The following is a 19,867-nucleotide window of genomic DNA, read 5'->3' on the forward strand; positions in this document are numbered from 1 at the left end:
GATCATTGCAAGAATAATAAAAGAAAACGTAAAAAGAAAATAAGGACAAAAGGGATAGAGGTAAAATTGAGAGATGCTTCTTTCATTAATCTTGGCCTGAAACTGGTATGAACTCTTTCTGTTTACAAAGCTTGAACAAAAATAAACTAAAAAAGCCTTAAAACTAAAAATAAGAGAAGTGTGGTCTGGTCTGTATTTATAGACCCGGTTTAGAGTCCTTAATTTGGAATGTCTCATACAACTTAAAGGAACAAAAATCCTAATTAATCGCGTAACTGATCAAGTGGCCTTAACCTTGCACGAATCTCGAGGCATGATATGCCACCTCTACCATGCCACCCAAGGGGTTCATCGTGCCGCGCCTTTAGTGGACCTAATGGGTCTGTTATTGAGTTTGGATCTTGTAGACATCTCATTTTCGCACTCACCTGATTAATCAACTCATCAACCCGATTACAACAGTTCCCAATGATGGATGAATATTCTAATGTTTTTGTTTGTTACTAGATATGTTCAGAAATTCAAATGAGGTATCTCAAGCGAACAAAACTTTAGAAACTACGTTATGTTAGGAAAATATGACTCAAAAACATATAAATCATCATTTTTAGATAAAAAGAAGCTTTACAAGAAAAATCATTTAAAAAATGATCAAATTACCAAAATATCCCTAATATCAAAACATCCCTAGAGCTTACATTACGCTTAGGAAAACCATTTTGAACACATAAAACAACAAACTAAAATCAAATAAATCGTTTCGCCAATTTTCACAAAATTTGATAAAATTACAAACATACCCTCATATGGTCCATGACCATTTCATGCCAAAAATTCATAAGTGACACAAACCGATATTTCTATTGAATTCCTTATGAAAAACTGATTTCAAAACATCTCAAAACAACCTCGGAACTCAAAAGACCTCTTTGAAGGCAAAACGGTAATTTTTCAACCCTAAAAATTTAAAATTTTGAAATTAAATAATTAAAATATTAATTAACTTAAAGCGAAATCTTAATAAATTGAATTAAAAAATTTAAACAATTAAAACCAATTAATTAAGCCCATAGGCCAAATTTTAAGTAGGGGCCCACCTGACATTTATTAAAAAACCCCTCCATCTAGGGGTTCAAATAATTAAAGATATAATTATGAGGGTTCTTCAAAAAACTTAAAAAATATTATTTTATTGTATGTAAGAATGGAGACCTTAATTTAAAACCCTAATTAAACAACCTAATCTTATCTAAAAGAAACCAAGTTAAACTAAAAAGCTTCCAAAAAACTCTATAAATAGGAGCTTCCATAACCCAATCTCGCAAGTCAAAATTAGCCCTAGGAAAGAGAGGTCAGAAATTTCCTTTAACCTTCCCAAAATCTCAAATTTGAAGTCCCAACTCCCTACCTAACATTCAAACCCTAGTTTCTGCTTAAAAACACTTAGAAATCCTCCAAAAACACCTACAAATTTTTTAAAAAATATCTAAAAAAATCAGAAAATACTCATATCTAGGAAGAAGATACCTCAACTTGGAGATCAGGAACAAATCTATTGACGGAGAAAAAATAAGAAAACTCATACGAAGATGTTCTCTGCCAACTCTAAGGAAATCAATTATCGCAATCACTCAGGTAAAAAATAGTTTTTATTTATTTTTTTAGGTCTTTTTAGCAATATGATTTTTTTTTTAGGAAAGTAGATACCAGCGTTTGCTGGGCGGGGTTGGTGCCTAATACCTTCCAATCCCGTAACGTGATCCCCGGACCCGCTCTTTTTATAGACTAGTGTTTTATATCTATTTAGAGTCAATGTTTCGGTTCCTAGACCATAATAACTAGGTAGCAACTGCTAAATTCTAAAAAAGCAGATTCGCATCCCGCGGATCAAGGGCGCTTTCAGTAACGACTCCACCGGGGACTTTGAGGATCAAACTTGAAAAATCCCAAATATTGGGACATTGCCAAATCGACTTAGTTTTTTTTTATTATTTACTTTGATTTATTTTATTTATTTATTTTTATTTTTTTGTGGCTTGATAGTGGATCGTTTGTTTGGATTTTATTATTGTATTTTTGTTTGTTTTTATTATTATCCAATTGAGGTCATCTTTTGATGACCCTAAACAATGAAAGATTCAAAGTGACATATGAATTGAGGATGAAATGATGGTGGTTGGGATAAGAGTCATGAATTAAAAAAAAAAAATTGGGATGAAAAATTAACACGTAGTCATGGGTGGCGAGTTGTGAAAATAAATTATTTGTATGTGATGCATTAAGAAAAAAAAAATTATCTTTTTTAATGTTGTTCGTGATGAGGAGACAATTCCAAGAAAAAAATCACAAAAATAAAAAAAAATAAAAAATAATAATAATTTGTATGCGTGGTGTGTTGTTAGCAGAAAATGATTTTTTTTTAATTTTCATCTTCTTCTCATATAATTATTTGTAAGTGATGCATTAAGAAACAAAAAAAAAATTGTCTTTTTTAATGTTGTTCGTGATGAGGAGAGAAATCCCACAAAAAAAAAAATTATGCATGGTGTACCGTTAGCGGAAAACAAGTTTTTTATTTTAATCTTCCTCTCATATAATTATTTGTAAGTGATACATTAAGAAACAAAAAAAAAAAAAAAAAAATGTCTTTTTTAATGTTGTTGATGATGAGGAGAGAATTCCAAGAAAAAATCGTAAAAAATGGTGTGCCAATAGCGAAATACGTTTTTTTTATACTATTTTTATCTTCTTTTCCAATGAGAAAAAAAGAGAGAAAAAGAAGATAAACGTCTCTACCCTCTTCATCTCTCTCTCTCTCTCTCTCTATCCTCTCTCTCCCTCTCAATCTAAATCAATTAAAAAAAAAAATCTCCAATGCTTCTCTTTCTGGTATTCCAAAGCTCTATTTTATCTAGATTGCTATTTGAATCGGTGTCATCGTGGCTGAATAAATTTTTTTCAAGAAATGTTCGATCTGTTTATTATCGTTGTTCGATTCAAAATCTAGTTTCCCAAGAGGAAGACAAAAATGTATAAATCATTGATCTCGACCTCTGTATCATCAGAAGTAGTTGGATGTCCAGTTTGTATCATAAAAGATCATCATTGTATAGTTTGGTTTAGATCAATCTCTGTTTTTGGAGGATCCTTTTTATTTTTTTGTTTTTTTTAGATTCAAGAAGAATAGTTTAGAAGAAGGAGAAGGAATCGGCCTAATTTCCTTAAGTTTGTATCACTGATTTTCTCGATCTGATCTCAAATTGAGTGCTGCAATGATGGCACAGATTGTTTGGACACCGATCGACGTTGTAAATTAAAGATAACATGGCCATGATTGATGAACTTCTCTGGTACTATCTCCTTAACATGGATTGAGTTTTAGATGAACTGGAAGAGGCGTTACTTGTATCTGATTTCACAATTAAATTGTGAAAATTTTGCAGAAGGATATATTAGGTGGGAAGCTTAAATCAAAATGTGAGATGAAGAATGCCTTGAAGAAGTTGGTGTTTGATTTGTTGACTAAAACTGAACTCCAACTTGGATTCAGGAAACTAGTTATAATAATTGTAGGTGTGAATGGAGGCAGGAACTTCTTTATGAATGCTTAATAGCATCACTAACCTAGTGAGATTTAATTCTTACTAAGGGTCTTTAGGCTCACCACATGACACCCCGAACCACGTTTCAAGGCCACAGGTTCATGGAGGACGAAATTCTTAGCGCGTTTTTTTTTTTTTTTTTAAAGGGGGGGCATAAAACTTGATGAAAGTTGCTGTTATTAACAAACCAATTTTTACTTGTAATGCACCTATCTATATGTAAACGGCTATTTTATTTTCAAAAAGATTGGTGTGTTGTAAGTAAACAATGTGTGTGCCAATAGTGGTACATGGAAATGACAAGCATTGATTTTTTTCAGTTTCCCCGAGGGAACATTCTTTCGGGATGTGATCATAATTTCATCTTGGAGGTATGCTATTTTCATCTTCGTGGATATAGTTGATTGTAGGAAAAGTGCAAACTACATACTAGATTACATTTCCAGCTACATTACTTTAAATATGATATAAATTTATTAAATACTGTTTACTTTAAATATGGTGCAAATAACGAGTGTAGCTTAGCTATCCAAGAAAAGGTAATAAATTACACTGCAAATGCGGTTTTCTTATGGGAAGTAGTTTTTGACGCCATAATATTAACATGGACTCAGACAAAGTAAGATTTTTGTTTCCTCTGGTTGGAGTTGAGAATCTTGCCTCCATTCATATATTTATCTAAAGGCCTTTTTTCTTATATATGAGGATTTACTTCCCATAGTTGAAAATCTTCCTTTGCAGATGCTTTTCATTGCCAAGATACTGATGAATCTTCTCTTAATATTTTATGTACAAGGTAGGCTGATGAGTATGACGATTCTTTCCTTCAATTATCACCTTACATTGCTGTTACAACAAATGTGGAATGGGAGCATGTTGATTTCTGTCAAGATGAGGCTTGATGGTTCATGAACACTTAACGTTGTTAGACCAAAATTTACATTGTAGGACTGTTCACCCTTTATTTAGACTGATTCACTCTTTTTCTATTTAATAAGGAGGTAGTAAAAAATTCATTAAATTTCTAAAGAAGATCACGATGGGTGGACATCTCATTTTATGTGGGGATAGGTATATTTTTCTTAATGTTTTGTTATCACACTATATATGCATGTTGCAAAGTGTCTAATGATTTCCTAGGAGCCAACTGAGTATGGTCTTGTTATTTGCACATCACAAGAAGTAACAATGTTTTGGTTTCAACTTCTGTTTAGAATTGAGGGATACTCTTCTCATTGTAGCGGTATTATATATTATTCTCTACTCTTTTACTTTGGGTTACTCAAACATGAAATTCATTTACTTTCTTTGTGACATAGGATTATATTTGTTTTTTAACTTGAGGGGGTGGTTTATTTATAGAATAGACTTGTAATGTTTTAAACATCTCTTCAATCTCTCACTTAAGAGCTTTAGAATCTTTGGGATTCATAGTTGAAGACTTTCTTTTCTTACTTGAAACTAGATATTGAGTTATGGAACTGTTGGCACTTTCAGAGTGAGTGCTGAAAAGCACCAAGGACATCCAGTTACCTGGACTACAGAAGACAGGGAAAAGTTCTCAAGAAACCAGGGTTACATTTCCTTCTTGTGCCCATCTCAAAACCAAAAGCAAGCCATTATTTATGAAATTCAGAGAAGGAGGATGGCTAAAATACCCTAATTATAAATAAATAATGCCAAATACAACTTCCAGAACATGAAAAGCATTGGCAATATAAATTACAATTTTGTATTATGCTGTCAATCACACACCGTGCCTGTGAAGCATACTTCCCTTGGTATCTGAACAAAACAAAGGATGATATAGAAAGAATTCTAACAATTCTTCTATGAAGAATTTGTGTATGAGCTCTAGTAGCTGTTTATTGAGTCCTATAATGTTTCCTATTCCCTGTTACTCAATTTTCTATAACATCTTAGTAGCACTCTTAATTTTTTTTTATTTATTATCATCTATTGGGAAAGTTTTATTTGTTGCAAATCTAATATTAGTGAGTTTTTTCACCATTATTTCCTTATTTCAGTCCCAATGTTTCTAAGACATGGATCGAATGTTAGATTGCTAAGAACTAATCTTTGGTCTAGTTGAGCTGACCAAAGATGTGTCCAGTCCCACTTTCCTCGATTTTCATGAGTGGAAAAAGTCATTTTTTCCCCTTAATTTCCAGTTTTAAAACATACGACCACCACCACCCTTGTACAGGTGGCAATCCTTGAGCATGCCACTGTACCAATTTTGTCTGCTTCAGTGGACTATAGGCACACTTATTTGCTAACCATTTATCACATTAAAATTATGATATTGAGAGTTTAAATTGAACTTCAGAAACATTGAATGGATCTCTTTCAGCTTCTAATTTAATAATTTTTTGAAGGGATGTCATAGTGAAGGTGCATGTAGTTTGCTGAGTCACACAAAGGTGACAAATGTAAAGAAAGGAAAAGAAAATTTGCCTTTAAATTGAATTTTATTGAATTAGAAGATGTAGCTTTCTACAAAAGATTTCCTACAATCATGCTAATCTATTCTAGGTAATCTAAGTATAAAAGGCAATTAAACAAATATACAACCAATACAATACATCTGTCAATGAGTGTAAGGAAACTAAACAGATATACAACTAATGCAATATATTTTTCAATGAATGACTGGATATCATTGACCTTCTCAACACTCCCCCTCAAGTTGGAGAGTGAATGTCAAGAACTCCCAACTTGCACATTATGTTGAGAAAGCTTCCTTTCCCAATGGCATTGTGAACACATCCGCAAGCTGATTTGTTGAAGCAACATGTTTGGTTACAATTGAACCATCTTGTATTTTGTCACGGATAAAATGACAATCCATCTCTATATGTCTGGTTCTTTCATGGAAAACGGGATTGACTGCTATATGTAAGGCAGCTGTGTTATCACAATATAACAATACTGGCTTCGGATGCAATATTCTCAAATCTGTCAATAATGAGCGCAACCAAGATAATTCACAACATGTACTTGTCATGGCTCTATATTCGACTTCTGCTGAAGAGAGAGATACGGTTTTCTACCTCTTTGTCCGCCAAGAAATAAGAGAAGATCCCAGAAAAACACAATACCCCGTAGTGGATCTACGAGATACTGGACAACCAGCCCAATCCGAATCAGAGAAAGCTCACAAAGATAAATCATTCTGAGAAGGGAAAAACAAACCTTGTCCTGGACTGCTTTTCAAATAACGCAACACGCGCAAGGCAGCTCCCATGTGTGGTTTGCGTAGTGCATGCATGAATCTACTTAACACATGAACTGAGTAGGTGATATCCGACCGGGTAATAGTCAAATAAATTAGGCGTTCAACAAGTCGCCTATACTGAGATGGATCTTTAAGCAATTCACCTAAATCCAAAAGCTTTATGTTTTGGTCCATGGGAAAGTTCACAGGTTTAGCACCCAAAAATCCACCATCTTTTAAAATTTCCAAAGTATATTTTCGTTGCGAGATGGAAATACCTTTCTTTGACCGAGAAACTTCGATACCCAGAAAATACTTCAAATCACCCAAATCTTTAATTCGAAAATGACTGTGCAAAAATTTCTTGAGAGCTAATATGACATTGATATCATTACCCGTAATAAGAATGTCATCAACATATATCAACAAAGCTGTAAAAGATTTGCCTTTTCGACATGTGAATAACGAGTAATGTGCTTTGGATTGAACAAATCCAGCAGCTTGGATAGCTGTAGAGAACTTGGCAAACCATTGTCGGGAAGCTTGTTTTAAGCCATATAACGACTTGTGAAGGTGACACACTAGATTCTCCCCCTGTCGCCGAAGACCAGGAGGTGGAGACATATAAATTTCTTCATGGAGATCACCATGAAGAAAAGCGTTGTTGACATCAAGTTGGTGAAGAGACCAATTCTGAGTAGCTGCTAAAGCCAATAAACAACGAACAGTAATCATTTTAGTCGTGGGGGAAAAGGTGTCATGGTAATCTATACCTTCCAGCTGTGTGTAACCTTTCGCAACCAAACGAGCTTTTAAACGCTCAATAGTGCCATCCGAGTGTCGTTTGATTTTATAGACCCAACGAAAACCAATAGGCTTTTTACCAAGAGAAAGAGAAGTGAAGGACCAAGTGTGGTTGGTTTCTAAAGCGACTAATTCAAATTGCATTGCTTCTTGCCAATGGGAATGAAAAACTGCTTCGGTATAAGATGTAGGCTCAATATCTTGACTGACAACAGTAGTAAAAGAGTAATGTTGTGGTGAGTAACGATGATAAAAGATAAAATTGCAAAGGGGATATCGCGTACCTTTTTGTGGACCTGATGACAAATGCGACAAATGGTTGGGAGACGTTACTTGATTGCAAACATAATCACGTAAAGCCATAGGAGGGTGATGAGGTCGTTGAGAACGGCGTAAAATGGGTTCAGGAGGAGGCTAACATGTGATGGCTGAAGAGAAACTGGATTCGGTGGTGAGGGTTGTTGGACGGGAGAAATTGTTTCTGGTAGTGGGGTTTGTTGGACTAGTGGGGAAGGATCAGATATAGAAAGAGGAATCACAGGGGCTGAATTTGAGGAAGTTGATAGAATGGACTCATAAGGAAAAATAGTTTCATGAAAAATAACATCACGGCTGGTGAACATTTGATGAATGGCAAGGTCATAAAGCTTGTAAGCTTTCTGACAAACTGGATAACCAATAAAAATACAACGTTTGCCTTGAGGAGCGAATTTATGGGGGACGTACACATCAGTAGCATATGCAAGACACCCAAAAACTCGAAGATGGGAATAAGAAGGAAGCTTGCCATAGAGTCGTTCAAAAGGAGTTTGGCGAGAAAGGAGTGGTGTGGGCAAACGGTAAATTATGTGAACAGCAGTGGAAACACATTCTGCCCAAAAATATAAAGGAAGGTGGGCTTGAAAACGAAAAGCTTTAGCTGACTCAAGAATATGGCGATGTTTGCGCTCTACGACCCCATTTTGTTGAGGAGTATAGACACAAGAATGTTGATAAGTGGTCCCTTTTTGTTTAAAAAATTCCCGCATAGAGAAGAATTCTCTTCCATTATCAACCCGAATGTTGGCTATAGAAACATGGAATTGTGTTTGGACAAATGAGAAAAAATTGGTAAGTAAGTGTTGTGTTTCACTTTTGTGATGCATAAAGAATACCCATGTGAACCTAGAATAATCATCCACAATAGTCAAAAAATATTTTGCACCAGAAAGAGAGGTAATTTTATAGGGGCCCCAAATGTCACAATGAATTAATTCAAAAGGTCGAACAGACGAAATTGAACTAACAGAAAATGGAAGTCGACTTTGTTTTGCAAGTGTACAAACATCACAAGCATTATTGGACTGAGAAAGGAAATTTAACAAATGTTTTGCCATAAAATCTAATCTAGAAGAAGACAAATGCCCCAATCGACGATGCCACAGAGCGGTGGAAGAGGCAACTTGAGAATTTGGTGAAAGGCAAGAAGTGGCTGTTGCGGATGGAGTTTGAGGTTTTGGCTTCTCTGATGCTAATGCAACCAAGTAATAAAGTCCGTCTCATTGTTCACCCAAACCAATCATCGTCCTCATGATCAAGTCTTGCAAAATACAACAATGAGGGAAAAAAGTTACTGAACAATTGAGATCTCTGGTAACTCAACGCACATACATTAAATCCACCTTAAAAGATGGTACACCAAGCACATTTTTTTAAAGTAACAGCAGAATTCAAGGGTAAATTCCCAATGGATGTAATTGGGGCCTGTTCTCCACTTGGAATAGCAACTAGTGGCAAAAGGGTGTTCTTACTGCTGTTGATAAGTAAAGTTGGAGATGAAGTAATGTGGTCTGTTGCACCACTGTCGATAATTTATTGATGGAAGCGCAACAATGTTTGTAACCAACCTAAGGAAGCATTAGCAACATTAGCTTTAGGATTGGTGGATTGTGTTATCTCTTTACCCTGCATGATAGATAAGATTTGCTGGATTTGCAAATCAGAGAGTCCATTTGTCACCGACGACACTTCTTGCATTATTGGACCCTCCTTGACATTGTTGACTGAAGACTGATGGCTATTATTGCGCTTAAAATGAGTGCTTCCTTGATTGGGCCTGTTTGATGCATGTTTAGGGTGTTCTGGTGGGTACCCATTCAGCTTCCAACATGTTTCTCGCACATGATGGTCACGGTCACAATAAGAGCAATGCAAAGGTTTTCGATTAGATGAGTTGGAACGGGAAGAAGAACCTTGTCCATGTCGAACAGCCAGAGCCACTGGTTCGAACAATCATGGTTGAGTTTTCCGTCATTTCACGTGCAGCCCCCAGGCTTCGCTGCTTCTCTTCTTGTACAATGGAAGAGTAAGCCTTGGCAACATTAGGTAGTGGATTCATCAATAGAATTTGCCCTCGGATTGCACTGTAGGACTCATTGAGTCCCATAAGAAATTGCATCAATCTGCGTCTCTTATGGTCTGCCCCACAAGAGCAAACAGTGTCATTATAGGATCCTAGTTCATCCCATAATTTTTTCAGCCTTGTGTAATAAGCCGCAACAGTCATCTGATCTTGAGCAAGACAAGCAATATCCCTCTCAATCTGAAAAATATGAGAGGCATTACTTTGAGAAAAACGATCCCGAAGGTCTTCCCATATTTCTTAGGCGGTGGTCGAAAAAATGACGCTGTCTGCAAGATCCTGTGTGAGTGAATTGAGAATCCAAAAGAGGATCATATCGTTGCATTTTTTCCACGAAGCATAGTCGTCTGGTTTGGCTGTGGCAGATGGTATTGTGGTGGTACTGTCTATGTAGCCTAACTTGGATTTGGCGTTCAATGAAATCGTCATAGCTCTACACCATGTCGAATAATTATCCCCATTAAGGGGTTTGGAAACAAGCACCATTCCTGGATGATCAGAATGGTGGAGAAAATATGGATTGGCAACATCAAGCATGCCTCTATTCAAAGGTTGCTGGTTTGCCATGATAATGGAAAACAGAGATAAAAAGAAGGCAAAAGAAAGAGGGCAGAAAGTTAGGGTATCATTCCCTGCTCTGATACCATGAAAGGAAAGGAAAAGAAAATTTGCCTTTGAATTGAATTTTATTGAATTAGAAGATGTAGCTTTATACAAAAGATTTCCTACAATCATGCTAATCTATTCTAAGTAATCTAAGTATAAAAGGCAACTAAACAAATATACAACCAATACAATATATCTGTCAATGAGTGTATAAGGAAACTAAACAGATATACAACTAATGTAATATATTTGTCAATGAATGGCTGGATATCATTGACCTTCTCAACAACAAATGTATCAGACCATGCACCATTGGAGCAGAATTCACAACTATCCAATGCTGGCTACAGAGTAACCACTTATGGAATTTCAAATTTAATGAATGGAATTTCAAATTTAATGAATGGCATGCATCATCAATTCGTACAAACTCACAAGGCGGTACTGACTATCTACTGGTAATTTCTTTTTCTGTGTATTTCTTTCTCTGAATGATGAGTGAGAGCTGAAAGCCTCTTATATATTCCCAATGAAAAAAATTGATACAAACTGGACGAACCCGATGTATGGTAGTCTATTGTTTTTGGAGAATGTTCCCTTTTTCACTTGTTCCCCATCTTTGCCAAAGGCAAACAGCCAGCCCCCATGTTATTCAGCGTGGGGAGCCTGCATGACAAGAGCAGGCATGGTGCATGGGACCAACCACTTCTTTTTCTCGCCACGCCAGCCACTTCATTCAATCATATGTTCTATTCCGGGACAAGTCCGATTACTTGTTTTTCTTTCTAGTTCAATTGGGGACTTTCTTTCTTAAAAGGCCGGCTTATTACGCCGCTTACTTACCTAACGTATACGCTTCGCTACGCTTACTCACTTTCTTTCAAGACAAAGAGGATAGCGCGCTTCTTACACTACCACTTCTAAGAGACCACTCTTCCACTTTGAAAGCGCAACAGCTAACCGGTTGCTTGGTACCAAGTGGTTGGTTGGCTAAGAATCAGAAGCAAAAAGCAACTAAGCTTTAGATTTGCTTTAGCTGCCGCTTTCTTTCATAACAGAGCCGGGAATAACGGCTGGCATAGAAGTCTCTCGCACGCAAGGAGATGCTGCTGCTGGATGTCACGGTTCTGGGGCGCCATGATGTGTCTAAAATATAGACAATTATTAATTTCCTGCAGAATCACATGTGGTGTCTAGTGTCAAACATCAGCCTACAAATACCCGGAGTTCACAATGTCCTCAATTCCTTAGCAGTAAGTAAAATACTTCCCTAAGTTTCTCAATTTTCATTTTTCTTAATGAAAATAAAATTCAATTCTTCTGGTAAATTTAATTATATTATGTAGCACAACTTCTAGGTTCACAATATTTTCACTCTTTAGTTTTGCAAACTTTGCCGACCTCAATTTTGTGGTATAAGCTTTGATGATGACGACTTTAGTTGGGCTAACGTGCCCTTTTAATCCTTATAACCACTAAGAATAAGTCTACTTTCCATGGATCTATGTTATAGTCATTTTTGTTATTCTGAATTGAGTAATGGCTGCCGTTAGAGCACTGATTAATGATGGAAGTCCAACTAATGAATTAATCAACTGTATTTAATGTTATTTTTTTAGTTTTTTGATGAATGATTGAAGCCAAAGATGACCATATAGGGATACTGGTAGGACACTAGAACGGAAAACTATGGTACATTTAGTTCAGAAATGTTTGGAGATGAAAATGCCATTCACTTCTCCATTATTAATTGTATTGATTGAATGTTTCAGTTGATGAATATTGTATTTTAGTTCCTTTCTTGTACCAAATTTTTGAACCACTATTTGTGCTTAATGTAATGATCCTTTTTTTAAATTATAAATCCAGAAAAAACGACTATAATTAACAGTCGTTTTTGTTGACTGCCTAAAACAATCGTTTTTACTGACATTTATCGTCAATCACAAATTAAACGCGACTCTTTTTAAAACGACTGTCCTAAATAGTCATTTATTGCGCAGTATGACATAGTGGAGGAGAGGCTCAACAATTTTATTTCCCTGACCAGTTTGACTTATTTTATAGAATCGTGTTAATCTGATTACGCCATGTGGCACACTCAATCAATTCTCCTGGCGTGACATGTTTAGGATCGTAGATTTGTACGCCTCAGGATACACAATTGCACTTCCCCATAAAAGTGAATCCTGAGGGAATCGTGTATCCCATCGATTCCTGAATTTGTCACATCAGGAGACTCGATTGAGTGTGCTACGTGGGGTAGTTAGCTTTATAACAACTCTATTTCCAATCAAGCTCAATATTGCCTCTTAACTTTATAGAGCTGTTATAACGCTATTGGCACCTCAATCAAGCTCATAACAAGTAAAAGTTTGGGTGCCAAAAGCAACTCTCATTATGTATCATGCCCCAATTAAAGATTGAAACAGACTTTTCAAATATTACCAAGGTTCGGCTGAAATTATAATCTCAACATTACAAAACATTAATTATAAAAGTGGTTCAAACATCTGTAGTAGTTGTTTACAATTATGATTAGGCTCACATGAAATCCCAAACCCAAAGAATTGAAATCTAGCTATAAAAATAAATAAATAAAATCGAGAGAGTTTTGATTGGCACCACACACTTGGTGCATTTCTCCACAAAAAATAAAAAAACAATCTCTAAAAATAGTCGATCTCTCCATACGAACACAATTTCTATCACCAATTGTTTTGAATTTAAAGATTCCTTTTCAATATGATTACGAAGAAAACAACAAAGAAAATAAAGAAACAAACTAAAAAACACTAAGATCCTTCACTAAGAATTCAAAGGAGAACAATACCAAAAATAACCACTCAAGGTTTTAATCCCAAACCTAAGTCTTGAACCCCTAACCTCTCCACTTCTCTTTTAAACCTTAGAAGAATTGACTTAGTATAGAATACAGCCCAATACCCAAATATATAAGAGTGAAGATCAAAGATTAACTAGGATTCAAATCAGAGATGAAGTGTGATTCTAAACCCAATGGGATAGTGGTTGGTTACCACTATCCTAATATAACTAGAAAATCACTTCCACAAGAAAACTCAATCCTAAAAGAAAGTCCCATAAAACTAGCATACAAGACAAGGGAAGCACATAGAGGGGCACCAGTTCTTTCTAACAGTGATATATGGGCATAATGATAAGTAAGAAAGGAAAAGGGTATGGAGAGAGCTAGAATGCATAGCAGACCACATTGATAGCCCTCGGCTAGTTATGTGAGATTTCAATTCAATTACCTCAGCTGGGGAGAATATAGGGGGGAGGAGAGTGATGAGGGCTGATGTGCATGACCTGAAGGAGTGCCTCCAGAAGACATGCCTCATGGACCTTAAAGCTAAGGGATGTCATCTTACCTGGTGCAATAAACAAGACAGCAGAAGGATTCTTTCTAAACTCGATAGAGTTATGACCAACATCAATTGGCTGGAAGCATTTGAGAGTTCTGAAGCTGAGTTCCACCCATCAGGGATTTCAGATCATAGTCCTATGTCAGTGTCTCTTGGAGATAAGGAAAAGTCGAGGCTGAGACCCTTCAAGTTTTTCAATTTCTGGGCTGAGGATAGAAACTTCCTTGATATAGTGGGTAAAAGTTGGGAGGAAGTTGTGAGAGGCAACTCAATGTACAGAGTTGTTCTCAAACTCAAAAGGCTAAAATCCACATTAAAGTCATGGAGTTCTCACCATTTTGGGAAAGACAAGAAGACTTCTATGAAAGCTTATGAGCAGCTAAAGAGGGTCCAAAAAGAAGTTCAAGAGCAGCCTTTGAACCAGGAGCTCGCTGAACAAGAGAGAAGAATAGCTAAGAGCTACAATGAGATAGTTAGAAGAGAAGAAGCAGCAACTAGACAGCAATCAAGAGTGAACTGGCTTAAGCTTGGTGACTCTAACACAGCTTTCTTCCATAAGTCTTTGGTAGCTAGAAGAGCGAGAAACAGAATATCATCTAAAGATAGAAATGGAGATCAAGTGGAGGGAAATGAAGACATAGAGAAAAATATTATTGGGTATTATAAAAATTTGTTTGGAACCAGATCGGCTAGCTCCATAGACAACCATGAGTTGCAGCTGAAGCAAATTGATGAAGCCTCGGAAAATGAGCTTATCAAACCTGTGACCGAAGAGGAAATCAGATTAGCTATGTTCTCCATGGATGGAGACAAAGCCCCTGGCCCTGACGGATACTCTACTACCTTCTTCCAGAAGTCTTGGGACATAGTCAAAAGCGACATGGTGGCTACTATCAAGTATTATTTTCAGAGGGGGAAGCTGGTAAGGGAAGTAAATGCTACAACAGTAACCCTTGTCCCTAAAATTGATAGGCCTACGTCTCTAGAAGAGTACAGACCCATTGCATGTTGCAATGTGATATACAAGTGCATTTCCAAGATCCTAGCCAATAGACTCAAAAACACTCTAAATGAGATAGTGAGCCCAACCCAATCAACATTCATCCAAGGGAGGTCAATCAGAGACAACCTAATGCTTTCCCACAAATTGGTTAGAAACTTTCATAGAATGAAAAAACCCCCCAGATGTGTTGCAAAGGTCGACTTGAAGAAGGCTTACGATTCAGTTGCTTGGGAGGCAATCATCCACTGCTTGGAGCTGATGAAATTCCCAGAGAATTTTATAGCTTGGATATGGGGGTGCATCTCATCCCCTATGTACTCGATAGCTATTAACGGAAGCTTGAAAGGATACTTCCCAGGCAAGAGAGGGATCCGTCAAGGGGACCCTTTATCCCCCTACTTGTTTGTGCTCGTCATGGAGCTGCTTTCAGCCAAACTGCAAGATATGACCAATAAAGGGAAGTTGGAGTTGATGGACAAATGCAAAGACCCCAAAGTTAGCCACTTGATTTTCGCTGATGACCTGATGTTATTCTTCAAAGGCAATATCATATCTGCAATTGCTATTAAAGAAGTTTTGGAATGGTTCAACATCACAGGGCTGAAAATGAACTTGAATAAAAGCAAGCTTTATTGTACTAGGATTGGCAGCCAAGTAAGAGAGAGAATTTCCACTACCATTCAAATCGCTGAAGCTACTCTTCCTGTCAAGTATCTTGGTTTGCCCCTCATTTCAACAAGACTCAAGGTTGTTGATTGCGAGCCTATTGTTAGCAAGATAACTAGTAGGATCAAGTCTTGGAAAGCCCATTTTCTCTCTTTTGCAGGAAGGATGGAATTCATCAAATCAGTGATATGCAGTATGCAAATCTATTGGTTTAGTATTCTAATGCTCCCCAAGAAGGTGCTGAAAGAAATTGAAAGAATATGTGCTAGCTTCCTATAGGCAGGGTCGAAAATGGGAAACAAAATGCATTGTGTGAGCTGGAAGAGAATGGCTAGGGGAAGAGAAGAAGGGGGGTTGGGATTTCATGACCTCGGTCTTCAAAACAAAGCGGGTATTGCTAGACAAGTTTGGGATATTGCCTCGAACAGGAAAAGCATATAGGTGGAATGGATCCATAAAAATCTGATAAAAGAAAACCACTTCTGGACTATGAGTATCCCAGGTAATGCGTCGTGGATGTGGAAAAAGTTGTTACAGATGAGAGAGGCCTCCAAAGACATGATCACTCATAGAATCGGTGATGGCAGCAACACCTTTATATGGCATGACCCTTGGACTACTGAGGGAGTAATACAACAAGGGAACTCCTATGACACCAGACTTCACAGTGAGGCCAGGGTTAGCAATTTGGTTAGAGGAGGCGAGTGGCACCTTCCAGCCCACCTAGCTACCTCGTTAGGAGGGATATAGGATCAGATCAAAGTTATGGATCTCGACTGCTCGGAGTCAGACAGAGTCATCTGGACAGTTGATCCTAAAGGTACTTATTCTATGAAATTTGCATACAAAGCTCTTAAAGAGCCCATACCTCAAGTTAGATGGCACACCTTGGTATGGTTCCCTAACAACATCAAACGGCATAGCACCACTGCATGGTTTTGCCTAAGCAAGGGTCTGAAAACTCAAGACATGCTCAAGGCTAGAGGGGTCATTCAAAACTCGTGTTGCTGCTTCTGTAGAAACCATCCTGAATCAGAGGATCACTTATTTTTGGGATGTAATTTCTCCCACGACTTGTGGCAAAGAATGCTAAGAAGATCCAACATATCCCAGTCAAATAAAAACTGGAGAGAAGAGGTCGAATGGGCATGCAACAATTTCAAAGGTAAAACTCTTCATGCGGTCACTAAAAAATTGGCATTCAATGCCTTCATACACCATGTGTGGGCTGAGCGATGTAGGAGGATCTTCCAAAACAGCTACAACCCCTCTGAGCTTGTAGAGACTATGATAGTCAGAGATGTTCAAATGAGACTTCAAAGCATCGCAGCCTCTGCGGAAGACAACCCTTCTACTAGAGTCTTTATGGACTCATGGAACTTAAGCCCTCAATATATGGTTAGAGTGCCTCTGAAATGCATATGGACTAAGCCTCCGGAGCACTGGTTTGTACTTAACACCGATGGGTCTCTAAAAGGTGACAGGGGAGGAGAAGGGGCTATTATCAGAGACAGCGATGGCAAGATAGTGAAAGCTTTAGTGGAGCAAAACCAAGGAGAGACAATCTTATACCATGAGCTTCAAGCAATCCTGAAGGGGATGACAATGGCGGAAGAGGAAAACATCAAAGTGCTAGAGATCATAACCGACTCTAAAGTGGCTATCGAATGCATTAAGGGAGAGAGAACAATCCCTTGGAGAGAGGAAAGACTTGTTAAAGCCATTTGTAGACACCCCAATTTGAACGGGCCCAAACTCGAAAGAGCCCAAAAATACAGACTTTTCAATAAAAATTGCCAACGGGCCTCAAAAGCCCAAACCAATCGGAATATGACTTTTTTTGACAAATCAAAACCTCTAACACCTCTCAATGGGTTAGTAGGTCCACCAAAAAGATTTGGCACGCTCCCATTTACCGCACTCCATTCAAAATGTCGATTTTTCGACAAAATTGGCCAACGGGCTTCAAAAGCCCAAATCACTAAAAAGTGATGTTTTAATTAAACCGAGGCCCCTGAGACCTCTCAATGGTCTAAAGGACCCACCAAAGGGGTTTGACCTATCCTCTATTTGTCTAAACCATCACCACTCCGCCTTTGTATCTAAGAATACCCGAATGTTCGATAAAATTCTCCAACAGGCCTAAAAAGCCCGATTTGCCAACACGTGGCATTTTGATTAATTCAATAAATTCAAAAATCTCAAAAAATTAATAAATTAAAAAAATGTGAGACTTGGGATGCCTTCCACCGCTCCATCTCCGAATCCAAAAAATTCTAAACCCACCTAAGGCTCACAAACCCTCAATTCTTCAAAATCCACTTTTCTCACATCCCCCCTAGCCTAAACTCAATCTCACATCACCTAAAAATCTAATACCAACCTACACCCTCAAAATCCATTCCAAAATAACCCCCAACAAATTCCTAAAATTCAAATCCATTTCATAACCCAAGCCCAAAACACTCCAAAGCCCCTAAACCCAAATCTATATCCAATTCATATCCAACCCACAACCCTAACCTATCAACCACTACCCACATCAACCAATCGCCATCTTGATAATCAAAGATGACAAATGTCATCACCCCATCTCACCTCCCTCACCTAACTACCTACCCCATTAATTTACTTTAAATCCCATCTACCCACACATCAACCCATCACATTTTCTCTCAAATCAAGCACATCAGCCCATCACATTTTCTCTCAAATCAAACACATCTACCCACACCCCTAACCTATACCTCCCCTAATCTACCATCATCATTCCCTACAAAACCCACATCTACAACCTAAACCTACACCATCCTCTCAAGTCAAACACTCAACCTCTCCCATCAACCTATCTCAACCCTTCATTTTCACCCACTTTGACACATGGCATCATCTCCCTCACCCTCCCAAAATATCATCAACCACCTATTTAAATCCTTTATTCCCTTAAATCAAATACCATTTAATCACAACCACCATCTTAAACTCACTTCACCAAATACTCCACCCAAATGGGTTGGGTAGAATCCAAACCATTTGGGTCAAAACTCACCCATTTAAACCCCATTCCCTAAATACGCTCTAATCTCCTCTAAATTACACTCACTTCTCTCTCAAACTCATAATCATTCTATCATTTTTCTTCACTTCACTCCATTATATCCCTAAAATAACTCCTCAACATCTATAAATACCCTCCTCCTCTTCCCAAAAATAGCCCCCAACTCTTACTACTAACCACTATTACCAATTCTCTCACACTAATCCTCCCCAAGTCTCACAAAAAAAAATCACATACTACACTCATCTCTCTCATCATCTCTTCTCTACTCCTTCAACCAAAAAAGAGTTGTATTTTCTTAAAATACTAAGGACTCAAGAATACTCAAAGAAGAAGAAAAGAAGAAATAAGATACAAGGTGGGTGCAACAAAAATAATCCCCATCTCTTCTACACCCTCTCTCCCTCCCTCTTCTATCATCCCCCTCCTCTCTTCTCAAGGCAAAGGTTTATAAGGATCATCCCCTTCAATGGGATGATCCTATAACCAAGCTAAAAATAAATCCCTATTTAGGGTACAAATGCACAACACGTGGCACTTTATTTTTCATATTTTTTAAATCAAAATGATCGAGTTGAGTTGAGGTTACCACTATTTAGTAGGGAGAAAATGGTGCCTTACACCTTCAATTTTCTCTAACCGAGCCGTTTACCCCGAATCTCAAGGCTCGATTAGTTCCTATCCATCGAGAGTCACTAAATGCCAAAAATGTCACATTTTCTAAAAAATGCACATCGGGTGACCATTCACACCCACTTACAAAAATGAATGGTGGCGACTCCAAACCATTGTAGATGTGGTCATCGTAATGACGAAATCACGTGTCTACACCATTAAGACGAAAGGGAGCCACTTCCAAAACTGCCGACTTTCTTGCTTCACTCCTTCATTCTTCAGGTAGAGTTATTCTTGAGCATAGGGACCTCCCACAGAGGTTGGTAGACATTATATGTAAGGATGCTTCTGGGCATGCCTATGATAGGTTGTAATCTTGCTTTTTCTGGTTGGGGGTCTGCCTAACCCCCCATTAATCGACAAAAAAAAAAAAAAACATCAATAGCAATTCTTTATCAAACATGAGGGGAAACAAAATTTATGTTATAGTTTTCTAGGGATTAATAAGT

General features: G+C 37.5%; 1 protein-coding gene across 2 annotated transcripts in view; it reads left to right on the top strand.

Annotated features, from left to right (window-relative positions):
- Nucleotides 1–4,620: 4,620 nt before the first annotated feature.
- Nucleotides 4,621–19,867, top strand: part of LOC147392076 (putative LRR receptor-like serine/threonine-protein kinase At1g53430) — a 126,278-nt gene continuing 111,031 nt past the window's right edge. Inside the window, exons 1-3 of one of the 2 annotated variants that reach the window (XM_086460078.1) lie at nt 4,621–4,673; nt 5,100–5,176; nt 11,809–11,883. In XM_086460078.1, the coding sequence (XP_086316204.1) occupies nt 4,642–4,673; nt 5,100–5,176; nt 11,809–11,883 (184 nt within the window). In that variant the 5' untranslated portion in view covers nt 4,621–4,641. Of the gene's footprint in view, nt 4,674–5,099; nt 5,177–11,012; nt 11,089–11,808; nt 11,884–19,867 lie in introns of those variants that run through there. The other variant, XM_086460080.1, reaches the window with a different exon arrangement.

Source organism: Akebia trifoliata, chromosome 11 (genome assembly GCF_017979445.1).
Source record: "Akebia trifoliata isolate Shusen 1 chromosome 11, ASM1797944v1, whole genome shotgun sequence".
NCBI lineage: Eukaryota > Viridiplantae > Streptophyta > Magnoliopsida > Ranunculales > Lardizabalaceae > Akebia > Akebia trifoliata.